Source organism: Manihot esculenta, chromosome 13 (assembly GCF_001659605.2).
Source record: "Manihot esculenta cultivar AM560-2 chromosome 13, M.esculenta_v8, whole genome shotgun sequence".
Taxonomy (NCBI): Eukaryota; Viridiplantae; Streptophyta; class Magnoliopsida; order Malpighiales; family Euphorbiaceae; genus Manihot; species Manihot esculenta.
In genome coordinates, this window is record NC_035173.2 from 812,869 (window position 1) to 829,165 (window position 16,297).

A 16,297-nucleotide genomic window follows, 5' to 3' on the forward strand; every position below is an offset into this window, starting at 1 on the left:
GTTATTAGGAAATTTATTTAGATTTTAATAAAATAAATAATATGAATATTTAAATTTATAGATATTAAATAATATATATATTTAAAATTATATCTACATAGATAATTTAAAAAATTTCATGGACCATTTGATCCCATGATTATCAATGGATCTTCTTAATGTATATTTCTAAGGAAAACCTGTGTATTTAATCAGAAAATTAATTTTTTTTATGGACTACTTTTTTCTGAATAATTCAAACACCAGAAAATAAAAAAGATGTTATTTATACAAGTCCTCCTTCTGGAGTTCCCTCTGAATAACCAATGCAGTTATCTTCTGGACTTGGTTTTTAATTCCTTCTCCTTGCTGCTTCTTTAGATTTTGTCTTCTTGTTCCTCTATATTTTATTTTCTTCGCTCAATATTCACAAGTCATTGCACTAGCTCTTGTATGTCTTTCTCGTATACCACACGGATTCCACACTCCTTGATTTCCTCTTCGGGGAAATCAAGAAAAAGCTCAGTTGGATTCCATTCCTTGTCCGGATCTAGCTTGTCACTTGCAGCAAAGAACAGGCTAAGATGATCCGATACAACTTTTGAAGCTCCAGGAATTGGGACCTGGTAGAGCCTACTCCAAGCCACTCCACTTTTACTATTGACTTCAATGCAACAAAAAGGTTCAAGACGTTTTCTTCCCCCAAAAACATCACAAACTGCAAAACCCGCAATGTTCCACCAAGTTTCAAATGGAGGTAGTTGTATTCTCAACGGGCTACGGTCTCCCTGATAGCTGAACCAATCTGAAATTACACTCCCAGGTAAGTATATATAGAGGTCAGGGACTCCAATCTCTGGACTATTACATCTCTGTAACAACATTGTTGATAAAGTTGAAATTAGAATGACAAGAATGGGTGGGACTGCTAAGAAAAATTTTTTTGACAAGTATACTGAGAAAGATAGTTCAGATCTGATGGCAAATTTCTTCCAAATCCTCTTCACTTTGGCAGCTTTCTTCTATCTTCGTCAGCTTCCGAATTTCATATAACCAAAGCAAGCAACTTCTCAACCATGCAAATGCCACGCTAATTTTAGTTTGACAGTAATTCAATGTGTAGCAATTTGAGAAACCTATATAAAAACTCTTCTCCAAATTCTGTTTTTCAAACAGATTGTGAAATGCTTCAATGCTGTGCAATTTTCCATATATAGATGTTGAACGTTTGAAGGAAGGTCCGGCAACAACTGAAGGCTCGTATAATTAGTACACCGAAGACTTGCAAGTCTACAAAGTTGAACCATTTCTGGAAGAGTTTGCAGTGAAGTGCAATTTTGCATATTTATACTTTCAACATTAGACGGAAGAGCAGGCAGTGACTCAAGTCTTGAGCAATTATAAATCACAAGATTTATAAGTTCAAAAAGTTGAACTAGATCTGGAAGTGTCTGCAATGAAGTGCAATCTTCAATAAATAGCCATCCTATATTAGGTGGAAGAGTAGGCAATGACTTAAGTCTTCTGCAATTTGGCATCCAAAGATCTGTAAGTTTAGAAAGTTGAGCCATGTCTGGAAGCGCTTGCAATGAAGTGCAATTTCCAATAGATAGACGTTCAATATTACACGGAAGAGCAGGCAAGGACTCAAGTCTTCTGCAATTAGAAAAATCCACATCTGTAAGATTACAAAGTTGGTTGATGCTTGAAGGTATGCTTAAAACATGATTTCCACACAAATTTAGTTTCCCCAAAGACCACAAGCAACTCAGATTATTCAGAACTTGTGGAAAGGCGCAATAACTCATAACCAGTTTCATCATGGCTTGTGGACTCGAGAAAGCGAACGCCAGCGGTTTTTGGTTCCTCGTAGCAGGCACCAAATAATTACTATGGAGATCACATGCTTTAGCCAATGTCATTTGTCCAGAACCAATGCCAGCCGCATCAAGCACCTCCAAACTCGTCGCACTTACTAACCCCTCAGGCAGTTTGCTAAGCTTCAAGCATCCACACAAATTAAGAATCTTGAGAGACTTCAAATTCCAGTTGCCACTTGGAAGAGTTTCTAAGATTTCACAGCCTTTCAAGTTCAACCAAACCAACCTTGTCAATAATACAATGGATCGGTCCACCTCAACTAGGCTTGTACAACCCTCAACCTCAAGATTCAACACCTCGAGATTTGGGACATTTCTAAAGTCCAGGGTCTTAATTAAATCTTTGGAATAACTCAGATCAATGACCTTCAGTAACTGCAAAGGCTATCAAAAGACATAGAGTTAGACTCAACTATGAAAAACGAGAATAGTGAAAGTCTATACATACTTTTATTTCTTCCCATAATTGTTTCAAGTTGCTATGGTGCATGTGAAGCTCAACAAGTTTACTTGGTTGGAAAGCTGATGGCAAAGAATTGAAAGGAAATTCATGCCATTCTAGATATCTCAATTCATTTGACAGGTATTCAAGGCCATGAAAAATGCTCGCATTTCGGAGAATGAGCAGTCTTAGATGATTCATCTTCGAGAAACCTTTTCCATTGATCAATTCTGCCTCTTTACCAAGTAAATCCAAGACTAGGCCTTCATTTTTTTCTCTGATCCCTGAACCATCAACAGCAGTAACAAACAATGGAAAGAAGAAAAAAGGAAGAAGAAACACTTCTTAGAAATTTAATTTATGTTGACAGCTCCTTAAGTAATAAAGTATAATTGTATTACAATTGATATCCTTACAGTTTCATTCATCAACACATTATAGATATCCTTATAAAGCCATATCCTACTGCGTTGTCCTGGCCCCATAAAGGATTCCCGACGAACAATTTCTTGTCCCATTTCTCGAAGAAAAGCATGCATCCACACAGTTCTGTCTGAAATAGTTATTAGAGATTTATTGATGAGTTCTCTCATTCCATTTTCTGGGTAGAATCCACAACTTTCTAGAATTTTTCTCACATAATTTTCATCCTCTCCAGAAAATATTTCTTATCTATTTCATCCAACCCATCAAAACTTATTTGAAGTCTTCCTAGAATTTCTTCATTGGGAATTTCTTTTAGTCTCTCTAATGCACTCTTCCATACTTTTATTGATTTAGAAAACAAGTACGAACCTAAAACACTGAGAGCTAGTGGGAGGCCACTTGCACATCTTAAAACGTGGTCAGACAACTCCACATAATTCCGTGTTGGACAATCAGTTTTAAAGGCTTTCAAATAAAAGAGTTCAAGGGCTTCATGCCCATCTAACTCCTCAAGCATATATGTATTATCCACTCCATGTTGGACCAACAAATGTTTATTTCTAGTTGTTATGATGATTCTACTTTCCTTACAAAACCAGTTTTCATCTCTTTTCCCAATTAAATACTCTAATTGAACCAGTTCATCAACGTCATCAAGAATGAGCAAAACTTTTTTATGACGTAGCCTCTTCCTTATCTCATCTATTCCCCTGTGAACATCATGTACTTTTACATCCCTATTCAAGATTGCAGATAAAAGTTTGTTTTGCAAAGAAACTAAACCATCATGTCTTTTAGAAGCTTCTCTAATATCTGCAAGAAAGCTGCTCTCTTCAAATTGAGAATACATTTGTTTGTAGACAACACTAGCAATAGTTGTTTTTCCTATTCCTCCCATCCCCCAGACACCTATAATTTTAACCTCATCGGACTGCTTTATGTCCAGATAGGATCTCATTTTCTCTAACCTTAATTCCATTCCAACTAGACCCTTGGTTATGTCCTTGCTAAATCGTCCCAACTTGCTAATTATGTCTTTAACAATCTCATGAATAAACTCTGACTCATCCCTGCATAAAAAATATTCCATCACTGAATCATATCATCAAGTACTTGCCAATCAGATTGTTAAAGCAGAGAGTTTCCAGAGCAGCAAAATCTAATACAGAATTGAAAATATAGTTGCACTAACCCATCTTGCAATTCACATCCTTTGAGATCGGCGACTTCTGTCATTGCTGCTCTCCATCGTTGAACTTCCTCAACGTTTTCCTTAAAACGTTCTTCAAGGTCAGTAACTGCTTCTCCGAAATTCCCCGACAGCTTGCGCACTTGAGATGGAGTCATACCATAGAAAATTGGCAGAACTGTTTGCCTCCCAGCTTTCTTGAATTCAAGAATTTGCACAAGTTCATCCAAACACCATGTTGAAGAAGCATAATTTTCTGAGAAAATGATAATTAAGATTCTGGATTCTCCTATTGCTTTAGGAAGTGTTTGCGAAATACTGTGGCCTGTCTCAAGTTCTCGATCGTCCTTAAAGGTGTTGATGCCTTCATGAAGCAACTCTTAGTACAGATGACTAATAAAAACTTTTGCGGGTGTCTGTGCCTCGAAAACTAAGGAATGCATCATATTTCCACTCCGAAGAAGGAGAAGAAGAGACGTCAGTAATTAAAACCATGGAATTGAACTGGTGAAAGGCTTCTTTGTGTTTACTGATTATTATAATTTGTTCGAGCACCTGTAGCGGCTGTTATAATTAAAGCTACTGATCAATGACTTCCCTGCAATCCGATCAGGAGTAGTTGAGTAAGTGACTTCCCCTGACACTGACGACCACTTCTTGAGTAACTTGCTGGAAAATTTGTAAAGTTTCTATTAAGTTTTAACATCCCTTGGGAAATCGTTGTAAATTTTCAATTTGAAGGCAAATAAAAAGTTGAAATTATGGAGTGGAAGTAGAAAATTCATGTGGGGATGTCAATCTTAATAAAATATTGAATTGTTAATAATAGATATTTTAGTAAAAAAGAACATATGCATATATAATCAATGGTTCTAATTCATTAGCATTTAACTCATCTCCAAGGCTCGAGTTCAAATCTCAGTCATAATCAATTGAAAATATATATATATATATATATATATATGTAATTGAGTGAAATATGGTCTCATATGAGGAAGGAATACAAAAGGAGAAAATTATTATATAAGCATGTGATTTGAGTTTTGATCATTTATTTATTTATTGTTATTTATTTTTGAATTGTATAAATATAAATATTTATACTTATAAATAACAATAATTTTTATCATATTTATTGAAAAAATATTATTAATATTTTTATAATATTTAAATTTTAAATTTTATATAATTTTTTACCATTAAAAATATAAAAATTAATTTTTTAAATTAATAAAACAATATAATAAATTTTTAATAATATTATAAATGTATTAAGTATTAATAGTGACTATTAAATTAAAATAATTTTTGTAAGGAGTAATTATTAATTAAAAATAAAAATAAAATTAAAATTAAAACAAATAAAAAACAAAGGATAAAGGAAAAAAATAAAAAGAATTTTCAAGAGCTAATTAAGTAATTTTAATGTAAATAACTTTAAATGAAATTATTTTTGTAAAATTTTAATAATTTTAGTAAGATTTACTTTTAATTCAAAATCAATCCCCATAAAAATTTAAGAAAATTAAATTCTTATACTAATGATTTTTCCAACATAAAATTAAAAAAAAAAAATCATTTCTTTTAAATTATTTCAAAATTTAACATGTTAAACAAGGGCTACATGTTCGTGAGATGAATCTTAGGCAAATTGATAGACTTCCTTGTGAAGAGAGAGAAAGCGCGTGAAGACTTGACAATGGAGTGTGAACATGTTTAATGTGACTTGAATTAGAGTATGTTCAAGATTATAGTTTTTATTAATTTATTTTTTTCAAATAATTGAATTAGAATGTTATTGCAAGATCTACAAGCACATGCATCGGAATAAACTAGAATATCGTTCGCACGATAATTACATTTGATTATAAAATTATGGTAAATTCGATTATTTAAAACATTAAAATCTAATAAAAAAGGAAAGAGAAATGAAAATAAATTGATTTCAAGTAGAATTTTTTGTTTTTTCAAGTAGAAAAGAAAACAAATTATGAATTTAACATGGGTATTAATTTTAAAAATTATAATTGGCAATTGGGTGGAATTCGATGTGAATGATTAGGGACATGTACTAAATTACTTGATTCTATGGTTAATAGCTTTTCAATGGGTTTGCATGTCTTATTTTGCTCATCTTAATTCAAATTGTGTTGAGTATGAAACGTGAGAGGAAGGAACCTCGTTGACAGATGAAAGTACCAGAGTCCAGAATTAACAAAACATGCGAAGCTGAGGACCAAGTGCAATAAGGAATCACATATCCTATAACAGAGAGTACCATCTTCTATCTCTACCTCACTGCAAATCTAAAATCTCAAGCATAATAATATCTAACCAACAAAATCAGACCAGCATATTCAAAAAGAAAATAAAAATAAAAATAAAAATTAAATGAAGGCACAAGCATTAGATCCTTCAATTTTCGTAAGGCCAAAACTCAAGTTTGTCCGTTTCTTCACAGGTCTTGCACGCTCAAACCTACAAACAGGGCATATGGACCCATAATTAGACATAACCTAAAACATGTTTTAGAGACCCAATAGAATCCTTCCTACTGTCCAGAGATCTTAGAGACAGAGAGAGAAGCGAAAGTAGTGCAAAGTTCTAAGCTCCAACAATCTATTGCAAATCTACACACTTTGAGCATGTGGATAATACATAAGAAATGTATTTCCACTGACAAACTGGAACACAAAACAATGATACCAGGATCATAGAATATTACTATATCTACCTAATGAACCACAGAAAAACAAAAAGCAAAGAGGTGAAAGTTCATACCTGGAGGAAGAGATTGCTTCAACTTGTCAGCCTTCTCAGAGTCAAACACACAAAGAGTATAGAGGTACTTGGAGCAGCGAACCTTGAACTTCACCACATCTTTGCTTCGCTTGATCTTGACAGAACGGGCATCCTTCCTTCTTGCTGTAAGAAGGAAATCCTTGATCTCATGAATTTGCTTAGGCTGTTTATGGAAAAGCAAAGCATAGTCACAATCACAAAACTATTACAGAATTCAATTATTGGAAGCTACAAAAGTTCGATAAGATGTTGGATAAACGAAAAAGCATATAATCAAAATCAAATAATAAAAAACACTATCAGGAGAAAAGCAAAGTGTTTGATTAGCAAGTAGCATCCACACATAAATGTAATCAGACAGCACATAACCAAGCCAAGCCATGTTCCCATAAACAAAAGTAGGCTCTCTCGGAAGACTATCCAATTTCCTCATAAGAAAACCTATCTAACATTTGGAAACTTAGTTAGTTACTTCAAGGAACTGTATTTAGGCCTTGTCCCTCAGTTGTTTAAGAATTCTAACTATAATTACAAAATTAACAGCCTGTCTAGATGAACAGATTCCAAATGCTGAACAACTGAGATACGGCTCTCCCGCAGCATAGCTAATTTGGCTGAACAAGAAGAAGAATAGGGGAAAGAAAAAGCTATGCTCAGCAGGCCATATCCTGAAGCACACTGTTCATGTCATTTGTTCTAACCATAGCCATAACAAAGTTAACTTGATTACAAGTCAATTATTAGCATTGCAAAAAAGTCAAAGTATCTGCAACATCAAAATGCATGGAGCTGTCCACAGAGTAATCCAGATTTACTTCAAATGACATCTAAAAAAAACCCCAATTCCAGAGATGTTAATAAAATTTTTCATGTTCCCATTACCTTCTCAGGTTAAAAAGAGTAGAAAATAAACCAAATGCGGAAAACTCCAGTGGGTGTATGTTATTCATATTGTGTTTGAATTGAGTAATTAAGTAATTAACTATAACTTCTACCTCCAATTGCTCTTATTAAATGCAAGAAGCCTATCTTTAATCTAACAACAATCGATATAGCTCTACTCTGTGCGTCTGTGTGTATATATGTACATATACATATAGAGAGAGAGAGATCCAATTTCATCACTGTTGTGCATCCAATAACGAGAAAATATAGCATAATGCTCCTGTCAATACAGCTTTATCTACTGCAAAGACCTAAATTAAGCAAATATCAAGACTTGGAGATTTCCCCGTTAATTTTTGCACCTAGGAAGCAAACAATCCTGTTATAAGCATAAAACGGCAATGATGCTCGAATTTTGAAATTCCTTTTTTAAGCTATCAAATTTCTTGACAAGGAGAAAGAGAAAGCAAACCAAATAGAGATGCATAGAAATTACCATTTTCTTCCTTCCTCTCGTCGAAAGGAGCTCGGTTCCGGAAGCAGCGAACCAGAGTCGTCTCTTTGAGCTGCTAGCGATTATATATGTGTGGATTAGAAGTTCTAATCCCCAATTTTTTGTTTTTTCAAATCTTACATTTCCGTAAATGCCCCTTTTGTTTTTTTCTCGTTTAGTTATTATGGGTTGGGTCGTTGCACTGGCCCGACTGGCCCATCTGATTTCATCACCCTCCTGCAGTCGCATGGCCTATGGCCGGTTTTTTAAGGGTTAAAAGAGAAAATCTTTTTAATCCATTCAATTGTAAATCCAAAAACGATAAATTATTTTGATTTTAACTCGGTTTAAAATAACTCAATAATTTTTTTTTATTTTGAATTAAATTAAAATCGATCTATTCGATTCATTGAGAAAAAAAATTCAAGATTTAGGTTTATTTTGTAACAATATTGATATTGAATTAAACCAATTTTATTTGGTAATTTATTTAGCAATCCCAATGTGCAAAAGGCGATTAATGCACAATCAATTGCAGACCTTTTTATAAGCGAAGTTGCATAGTATTGTAAAATTTGTGAAGATTTAACAATCCCAATGTGTAAAATCCTTATCTTTTGCGTTTGATTCTATTTCATAATTAATACATATATTAAAATATCATATACATATCCTTTCTATTAAATAATTTTTTTTTAAAAAATACATTATTGCTATTAAGTAGTTTTCTAATTGTCCATTCACTTTGAATCAATACTTATTTTCTTTAGTTTTTATAATTTTTTTTTAAAAGAAACATTCGTTGTTTTATTATTGCATTAAAGAAGTCATAATAAAAAGAGGTAGATTAACATACCAAACTCTCGAGTTTGATTCGGAATGGACATCCTTTGCTAACAAATGGACAATCACATTCACAGACCTATAGCTAAAACAACATTTAGTATCAACGATCTCACTTAATAAGATTTATAATCACTAAAAATCAAACCAAAAGATGATCTAACGGTAAAATCTAATGAATTAATTGCTTGAACAACTGAAATGGCATCCGATTCAATCAGAACTCGCTGCCAACCTTCACTCTTTATCCAACTTAAAACTTCAACAACGCCTATAGCTTTTGCATTTTTTGTTGAGAAGAAACCTGGATAACGTCAAACTTTAACCGCCACAAACTCCCCATATGAGTCACGTACAACAACACTGTAATACCCGGCTAGACTCCGGAATCGGAATTCCTACCGTCCGGTGGAATCTCGGATGTCGGAAGTCTCTAGTAGGGTAGAAACATGTTTTCTTAAAATGTTTTAAGGTATTTCATGGTTTTAAGTATGAAAATTTAATGAGTTTTTGCATGAAAAGTCTTTGGAGGAAAACCCAGGTTCGGCCGCCGAAAGTCAAGTTCGGCCGCCGAACATGCATGCGTTTTGGAGGCACGTTAGGCCCCCGAAAGCATGAGCGAGGGAAGTTCAGGTTCGGCCGCCGAAAGTCAAGTTCGGCCGCCGAACATGGCATGCATGCGGAGGCAAGTTCGGCCCCCGAACGTGGCCTGGCCAGCCACTATAAAAGGGGCACTTAGCCGAAATGGGCGAGCTTCCTCCCATTTTCGGCCACAGCTAGCTTCCGACCTCCCTCTTCCGAATCTAGTGTTCTTCCTTCAAATCCCCACCATTTTTCTTGAGTTTTAAGCTTTCATTGAAGGTTTTGAACTTTTGAAACAAGTTTTGGAGCTTTGGGAACTCAGGAGCTCATTTTCGTGGATCTCCAAGTTTAGGTCGTCTCCCTCTCGATCTTCAAGAGGTAAGAGCCGATCTTAAGCTCCTTATGTGTTTCAAGTAAGTTTTAAGTTGTTTTATGGGTAGAAATGCATGTTAGGCTTTAAGTTGAGTTTATGGGTTTTGTTGATGATTTGAACAATGTATGTTGATTGTGTGTAGTGGGAGTGTTGTAGTTGGGGTATTTGATAGTTTGAGACCCCTAGGTGTGATATATGGTATGTATGCATGTTTTAGAACAAGTTTATGCATGATTGGTGAGTTTGGAGGCAAAAATGCATAAGGGAGCCAAGTTTCTGCCCTTTGGCAGAAACCAGGTTCGGCAGCCGAAGGAGCTTTCGGCTGCCGAACATGGCTGGGGAGGCAGGCCTTTCGGCTGCCGAAGTTGCCCCCGAAAAGAGACTTTCGTCTCTGTCTGGGACTTTCGGCCGCCGAAGGTGCCGCCGAACATGCATGAGTTTCGCCTCTGTCTGGGAGTTTCGGCCGCCGAAGGTGCCGCCGAACCTGCCTGACTTTCGGCTCTGGAGGGACTTTCGGCCGCCGAACCTGCCGCTAAAAGTGCCCTGTTCAGCCATTTCTTGCATGTTTTTATGTGATGTTTTCATGATGTTTTAGGGGGTTTTTGGGGAGTATATTAGAGTTATGTTTTTGTATGTTTGGTCCCTCATTGGAGTCCACCTGTGTAGGTTCGGACCCGAGGAACCGAGGACCCCAGCAGTGAGCCAGCTGCTACAGAGTTTGTCAGAGCTAGCTAGAGGTGAGTGGAATAAACTTTAAGTTTTAAAATGAATGAAATATGAATTTTGAGCATGATCCATGCATCACGAATGCCATGAGATATAGTAGGTTGTTTGCATTAGTATTCACGAATATGTTGTATTGCATTTATGATGTTGATGTGGATTGGTTATTGAATGATCCTTTAGTCCTCATATGATATGATGATGTTATGGCATGAGATGGTATGGAAGTCCAGGTTGTACCCATTCTACGTCCCTGGCACGATGTAAGAGAAAGTCCAGGTTGTACCCATTCTACGTCCCTGGCACATTGGTATGTTATGATATGTTATGATAAGGGAAAGACCGGTTGTACCCATTCTACGTCCCGGCACAGTTGGACTATGTAGAGGACTATTGGTGACAATACCATCCGAGATGTGATTAGTTGTGATGTGTTGCATTACATAATAGCATGAGATTTTAATATATGATTTCACTATTCTGCTCACTGGGCTTTGTAGCTCACCCCTCTCCCCTAACCCCAGATGTGCAGGTACAGGGTAGACCAGGAGGTTAGCCAGAGTTATGAAGTATGTATGTAATAGTTAGATGGTGGACATGACAATTGTTTTATAATGTGATGTAAGAGATTTCAGTATGTTGCAATGAGATTTTTGAGGTTATAGATGTGCTTGACCCTATGAGTATTGTTATCCCTTTTGATACATGATCTATAGTTATGTTTTATAATGTTTATGAAAGCCAACTCATCTCATGATGTATTGCCCATTGAGGCATTGTTGAGATCCCACAGAGGGGTCATGATTATGGTTATGTAATGTATGTTCAGGTTGAGTTGGATGTATGAAAGAAAGGTTTTAAATTTTTATGTATGATTGTTGATCATGTATGGGATTAAACAGGTTTCCAGGATGTATGTCAGGCTTGCTACGGATCCCGGCGGCCTTAAGTCGACCCGGATCCTAGCGCCGGTAGCGGTCCGATTTTCGGGTCGTTACAAGCACCTAAACCCACAAAACCCATACTCGGGCCGGTAGATGCATCTACATTGACCTTCATTCATCCTTCTGATAGCTGATCAGTCCAAATTTAGACTATTTTATCATATTGTTCTTCATGCTAATTTACACTTTTTCTGCCTCATTTTGTGGTTTTGATCTTATTTTACAGAAAATGGTGTAAAGAGGTAATTTGGAAAAAATACTCTTAAAACTGCCTAAAATGGAACAAAGGAGAACAAGTTGTTTGCTCCAGTCAAGTTGCAACTGAAGTGAATATAAATAAGAAAAGTGCTAAATAAGGAAAGTGGCAAATAAGGAAAGTGCAGTCAGCAGAGCAGTTCGAAATTCAAATTTCAAATCTTCAAGAATCCATTTCCTTGTTGAGGAAGCCAAATCTCGAGAAGATGCACATTCAAATTTTGAAATTCAAAATTCAACTTGTTGAGGAAGCCAAATCTCAAGAAGACATACTTGCCTCCCAAGTCTTACACATTCAAAATTCAAAATTCAAAAGGAGGCTCCACCTCATCAATGCAACTTGGGCGGCAAGGGCAGCAACTTGGGCGGCAAGGAAGACCAACTTGGGCAGCAAGGAAGACCAACTTGGACAGCTAGTAAAGAGCTAGGGCAGCACATAAAAGCTATAAAAAGACCACATAAGCCAGCCGCACCATTCAACCTTGGACATACACAACATTTGGCCACTCCTTTTCCTTCACTCCAAGACCGCCAGTGTAATACCCGGCTACGTCAGACATCAGAAATTCTACCGTCCGGTGGAATTCGGGGATGTCAAAGATTTCTAGAAGGGTATTAGAAAGATGTTCTAACGTATTTGTACTGTTTTAAAGTGTTTTAACGGTTTGATTAAGAAAATAGTTGAATTTTAAAGAAAAAGGGTTATGGGAACAAAGGCCAGGTTCGGCCGCCGAAGTTAAGTTCGGCCGCCGAAAGTGCCCAATGTTCGGCCCCCGAAGGTTAAGTTCGGCCCCCGAAAGTTGCATGGTTTTGCATGCAGTTTCAGCAGCCGAAACTGGGGTGGTCGGCTAAGTTGTGCATGCTCCTCAGTCCGTGGTTTGGCCAGCTGTTGCCTCCAGATCATGGCTAGAGGATAAGGCCACGTCTCCCATGACTCATCTGCAAGCTTTTATCAGCTTAGGCAGAAGGTTGGTCGTGATTTGTGTGAGTTGAATGTTTTTGAGAGAAAAGAAGAGTTGTGAGGGTTTGAAGCTTTGGAGGAGTTGCTGAGTTTGCTTGTTCCTCTTCTGATTTCAGGAGGTAAGGGACGTCTTTAAGTTGTTTTAATGAGTTGTAACAGTTTTTTAAAGAGGTTATGGAAGTGTATGCATGAGTTGCATGCTTCGGTTAGTTTTGATGTTTTAATGGTGAAAGCATGATTATATGTTGTGTTAGTTGTTTTGTTGGAGTTTAAGTTGTTTTAAGCTCCTTTATGCTTGTTAAAGTGTTTATGCATGTTTTAGAGGGGTTAAATGCATGTATTGAGGGCTGAGCAGGTGATGGAGGGACTGGCAGGCGTCCTTGTGCATGAAACTGAGTTCTGGATGAACTCAGGTTCGGCCGCCGAAAGTCCAAGTTAGGCCGCCGAACATGCCTGACTTTCGTCTCTGGAGGAGACATTCGGCCGCCGAAGGTGCTGCCGAAGGTGCCCTGTCCAGCCTTCCTTTGCTTGTTTTGCCTGCATGTGTTGAGGTGTTCTAGAGGGGTTTTGGGGAATTGTTTTATCAGTGGCATAGAGTATGTGTGGTGCCTCATTTACATCCTCCATTGTAGGATTGGACCCGAGGAACCGCAGAGTTTAGCAGTCGTAGCGGTCTCAGAGTTAGAGGTAGCCCAGAGTTAGCCAAGCAGTGGCTACAGGTGAGTGGAACTAACTGTACTATTTTACATTCAGAAATGACACGAATCTAGCATGATCCATGCATCATAAAATGCCATGTTATGTATTAGGTTGTATTGCATTAGATTCCACGAATATGCTGCATTGCATAAGCTGATATTTGTGTGGATGAATGTTGGATGATCCTTAGCCCTTGATAGAGCACAGATACAGAGTTATGGCATGAGATAGCCATACCAGGTCGCCCCTGGATAGTCCAGGTCGCTCCTGGTACTATGAGTGAGACAGCTGGGCTGTCAGATCAGAGCTCAGAGCAGTCCAGGTGAGGCCTCATCGCCCCTGGCACAGTTGGACATGTTATGATATGAGTTACTTCAGAGTAGTCCAGGTGAGGCCTAATCGCCCCTGGCACAGTTGGACATACTATTATGTATGTAGAGGGCTATGGTGACAAGTTCATCCTTGAGATGATATGTTTGTGATGTGATGCATTTCATGAGAGCATGTAATGAATGAACTGGTTTTATTGTTCCTCCTCACTGGGCTTTAGAGCTCATCCCACTCCCTTAACCCCAGTTTTGCAGGTTCTGAGATAGCTGTGGGAAGGAAGTCAAAGTCAGCAAGAGTACAGAGGAAAGTAATGCATGAATGTATGTTTGTAATAGCATAGTGGACATGATGTAATTAACAGATTAGTTGTCATGTCATGTATCGATATGTACTGTCAGTTACTGGATAGACTTGTGCTTTCTCTAGTGTCTTTGCCATAGTGTGATGTATGATTAATCCCTTTGTACATGTATCCTGTTTTACGTTTCTTGATGAGAAATGTGTGAGTTAGGCTTAACGTATGGCTTTGATGAGATACCGATGGGATGTGTTACAGATTAAAAGGGTTTCAATCCCTTGACCCACAGCAGATAGTAGTCCCTGGTATAGGCCCTGAGGGCCATTTCAGATTGACATATCTGACAGCAGCAGTTAAGCCTACAGAGTTTTACAGGATTGTTGAGTCGTTTTGTATCATGTATGGGATTTATCAGGTACACAGAGAGTATAGTTGGCTGACTACGGGTCCCGGCGGCCTTAAGCCGATCTGGATCCTAGTGCCAGTGATGGTTCGGACCGTTACTAAGGGGTACCGATTTCCGGGTCGTTACAGATTGGTATCAGAGCTTAGGGCCTCAAGAGTACGGTGTGCTGAGCATCTTTGCTCACGGACTAGAGATATCCCACATCGGAAAGAGGTGTTGTCTGGTATAGGAAGGGAAGCACAATAGGTACAATCATGTCCACCAGGATAAGATGTGTAGTCCTGTCTTGCATGATGATGTGAAATGCCATGATGAGCTGCATGTGCATTATTGATATGTTAGTTATATATGTTGTGGATTCATGTGTTCTCACATGGATCATTTGATGTTTTGTGTGATGTTGTGCTTTTCAGAAACAGGATGAGAGGAACTCGTCGATCTGCTAGATTGACAGGAGCTCCGCCAGAGGATGAGAGCATGGATGCTCATCTCCCTGTTCTGCAAAGGGTAACATCAGATAGCTTAAGTAGAGAAGGTACATCAAGGGACCCGAGAAGGTCTGTTGATGCGAGTAGAAGGGGAGTCGTTCAGAGTGGTATGTCAGGGTTTATGAGAGAAAGAGAGGAGGAGGAGCAGAGTAGAGAGGGTGCCTTTGGCATGAGCGGATTAGGCGGCGATGTGGGTGAGTCCCAAGGAGGCACTCAGGCCTCGAGGTTTGTTCCACCTCAGTATCCATCCTACCAGTGGGGGACAGAGTACCCGATGAGAGGTACATCAGAGTTGCCTAGATATCACCCATATCCCACCTTTATGCCCTATCCTCCCTTTTATTTGCCATCTCCACCGCCACATCCACAGTATACCATGTTTCCACCCTTCTTTGGTTATCCAAGTTTAGCAAACCCTACCTCAGGGAATGTTGCACCTCCTTCACCACCAATAGAACCAGTAGTCCCAGTTGTGCAACCATCTAAGCCTAGTTCACCTGGAGAAAGTATGGTGCAGATGACAGACTATTTGAGGTTAGATGTTCCCCAATTTGAGACTGGTGATGACCCTTTTGAGTATCTCAGAACGGTCAAGATGATAACTGATGAGTTGGGAGCCAGTGAGCGTAGAGCCATTCAAATGGCAGGGGTCACATTGAAATGTGAAAAAGCAAGGGAATGGTTCACCCAGTATGTGGATCCGAGGGTAGAAAGCTTATCCTGGGAGCAGTTTGCTCATGAGTTTGTAGGAGGGGTTTTCGATAGGTCAAGGGCGAGTTCCCATGATATAGTAGATATGGTACAGAAGAGGGAAGCTAGTACCAAACTTGCAGGGACAAGTGATGTTACTCTCTCCCCTCTGCCTGAGGCTGATACAAAGAGGAAGAAAGGAGGTAGAGGCCTCAGGAGATCAAAGAAGAATAAGTTCTGGAAGCAGATCAAGTCTGGTCTGGGAATAGGTGAGGGATCGAGCTCTGGTTTGAACAACTCCAAATGTCCGAGGTGCGGTAGGCCGCACAAGGGAGTCTGTTTAGTAGGGACAACAGCATGTTTCAGGTGCGGACAAGAGGGGCACATAGCACGTGAGTGTTCCACCGCCACTTTGCTAACACAGTCCCAGCAGACAGTCTCAGACAGAGTGGCTCAGCCAGAAGCTCTAGCCATGGCGCAGGGCAGAGGCAGAAGGAGCGGGATCACTCCTTCTTCCACAGGTTCCCCAGGTGAAGGTCCATCAGTGCCAGCACGGATCTTCGCTTTGACGCAGCAGGAGACTGACACATCGGACATGGCGGTGACAGG

The 16,297-nt window shown here is 38.5% G+C and overlaps 2 protein-coding genes and 1 pseudogene across 3 annotated transcripts; all 3 read right to left on the reverse strand.

Moving 5' to 3' along the window:
- Positions 1 to 186: 186 nt before the first annotated feature.
- Positions 187 to 4,044, reverse strand: LOC110630030 (probable disease resistance protein RPP1). Of its 2 annotated transcripts, none has more exons than XM_043949220.1 (3): positions 3,920 to 4,044; positions 2,308 to 2,585; positions 187 to 2,243 (listed from the first exon to the last, which is right to left on the reverse strand). In XM_043949220.1, the coding sequence occupies exons 1-3, from the start codon at positions 3,921 to 3,923 to the stop codon at positions 1,116 to 1,118; spliced, it is 1,410 nt and encodes a 469-aa protein (XP_043805155.1). In that variant the 5' UTR covers positions 3,924 to 4,044; the 3' UTR covers positions 187 to 1,115. The 2 variants fall into 2 exon arrangements, with proteins under 2 accessions (XP_043805155.1, XP_043805156.1); XM_043949221.1 differs by lacking the exon at positions 3,920 to 4,044 and adding an exon at positions 2,718 to 2,848.
- Positions 3,856 to 4,411, reverse strand: LOC110630029 (annotated as a pseudogene).
- A 1,716-nt stretch (positions 4,412 to 6,127) lies between these two features.
- Positions 6,128 to 8,226, reverse strand: LOC122721544 (60S ribosomal protein L38). The gene is made up of 3 exons (XM_043949440.1): positions 8,100 to 8,226; positions 6,698 to 6,881; positions 6,128 to 6,394 (listed from the first exon to the last, which is right to left on the reverse strand). Exons 1-3 carry the CDS (start codon positions 8,100 to 8,102, stop codon positions 6,372 to 6,374), a joined length of 210 nt encoding a protein of 69 aa, XP_043805375.1. The 5' UTR covers positions 8,103 to 8,226; the 3' UTR covers positions 6,128 to 6,371.
- Positions 8,227 to 16,297: the final 8,071 nt, after the last annotated feature.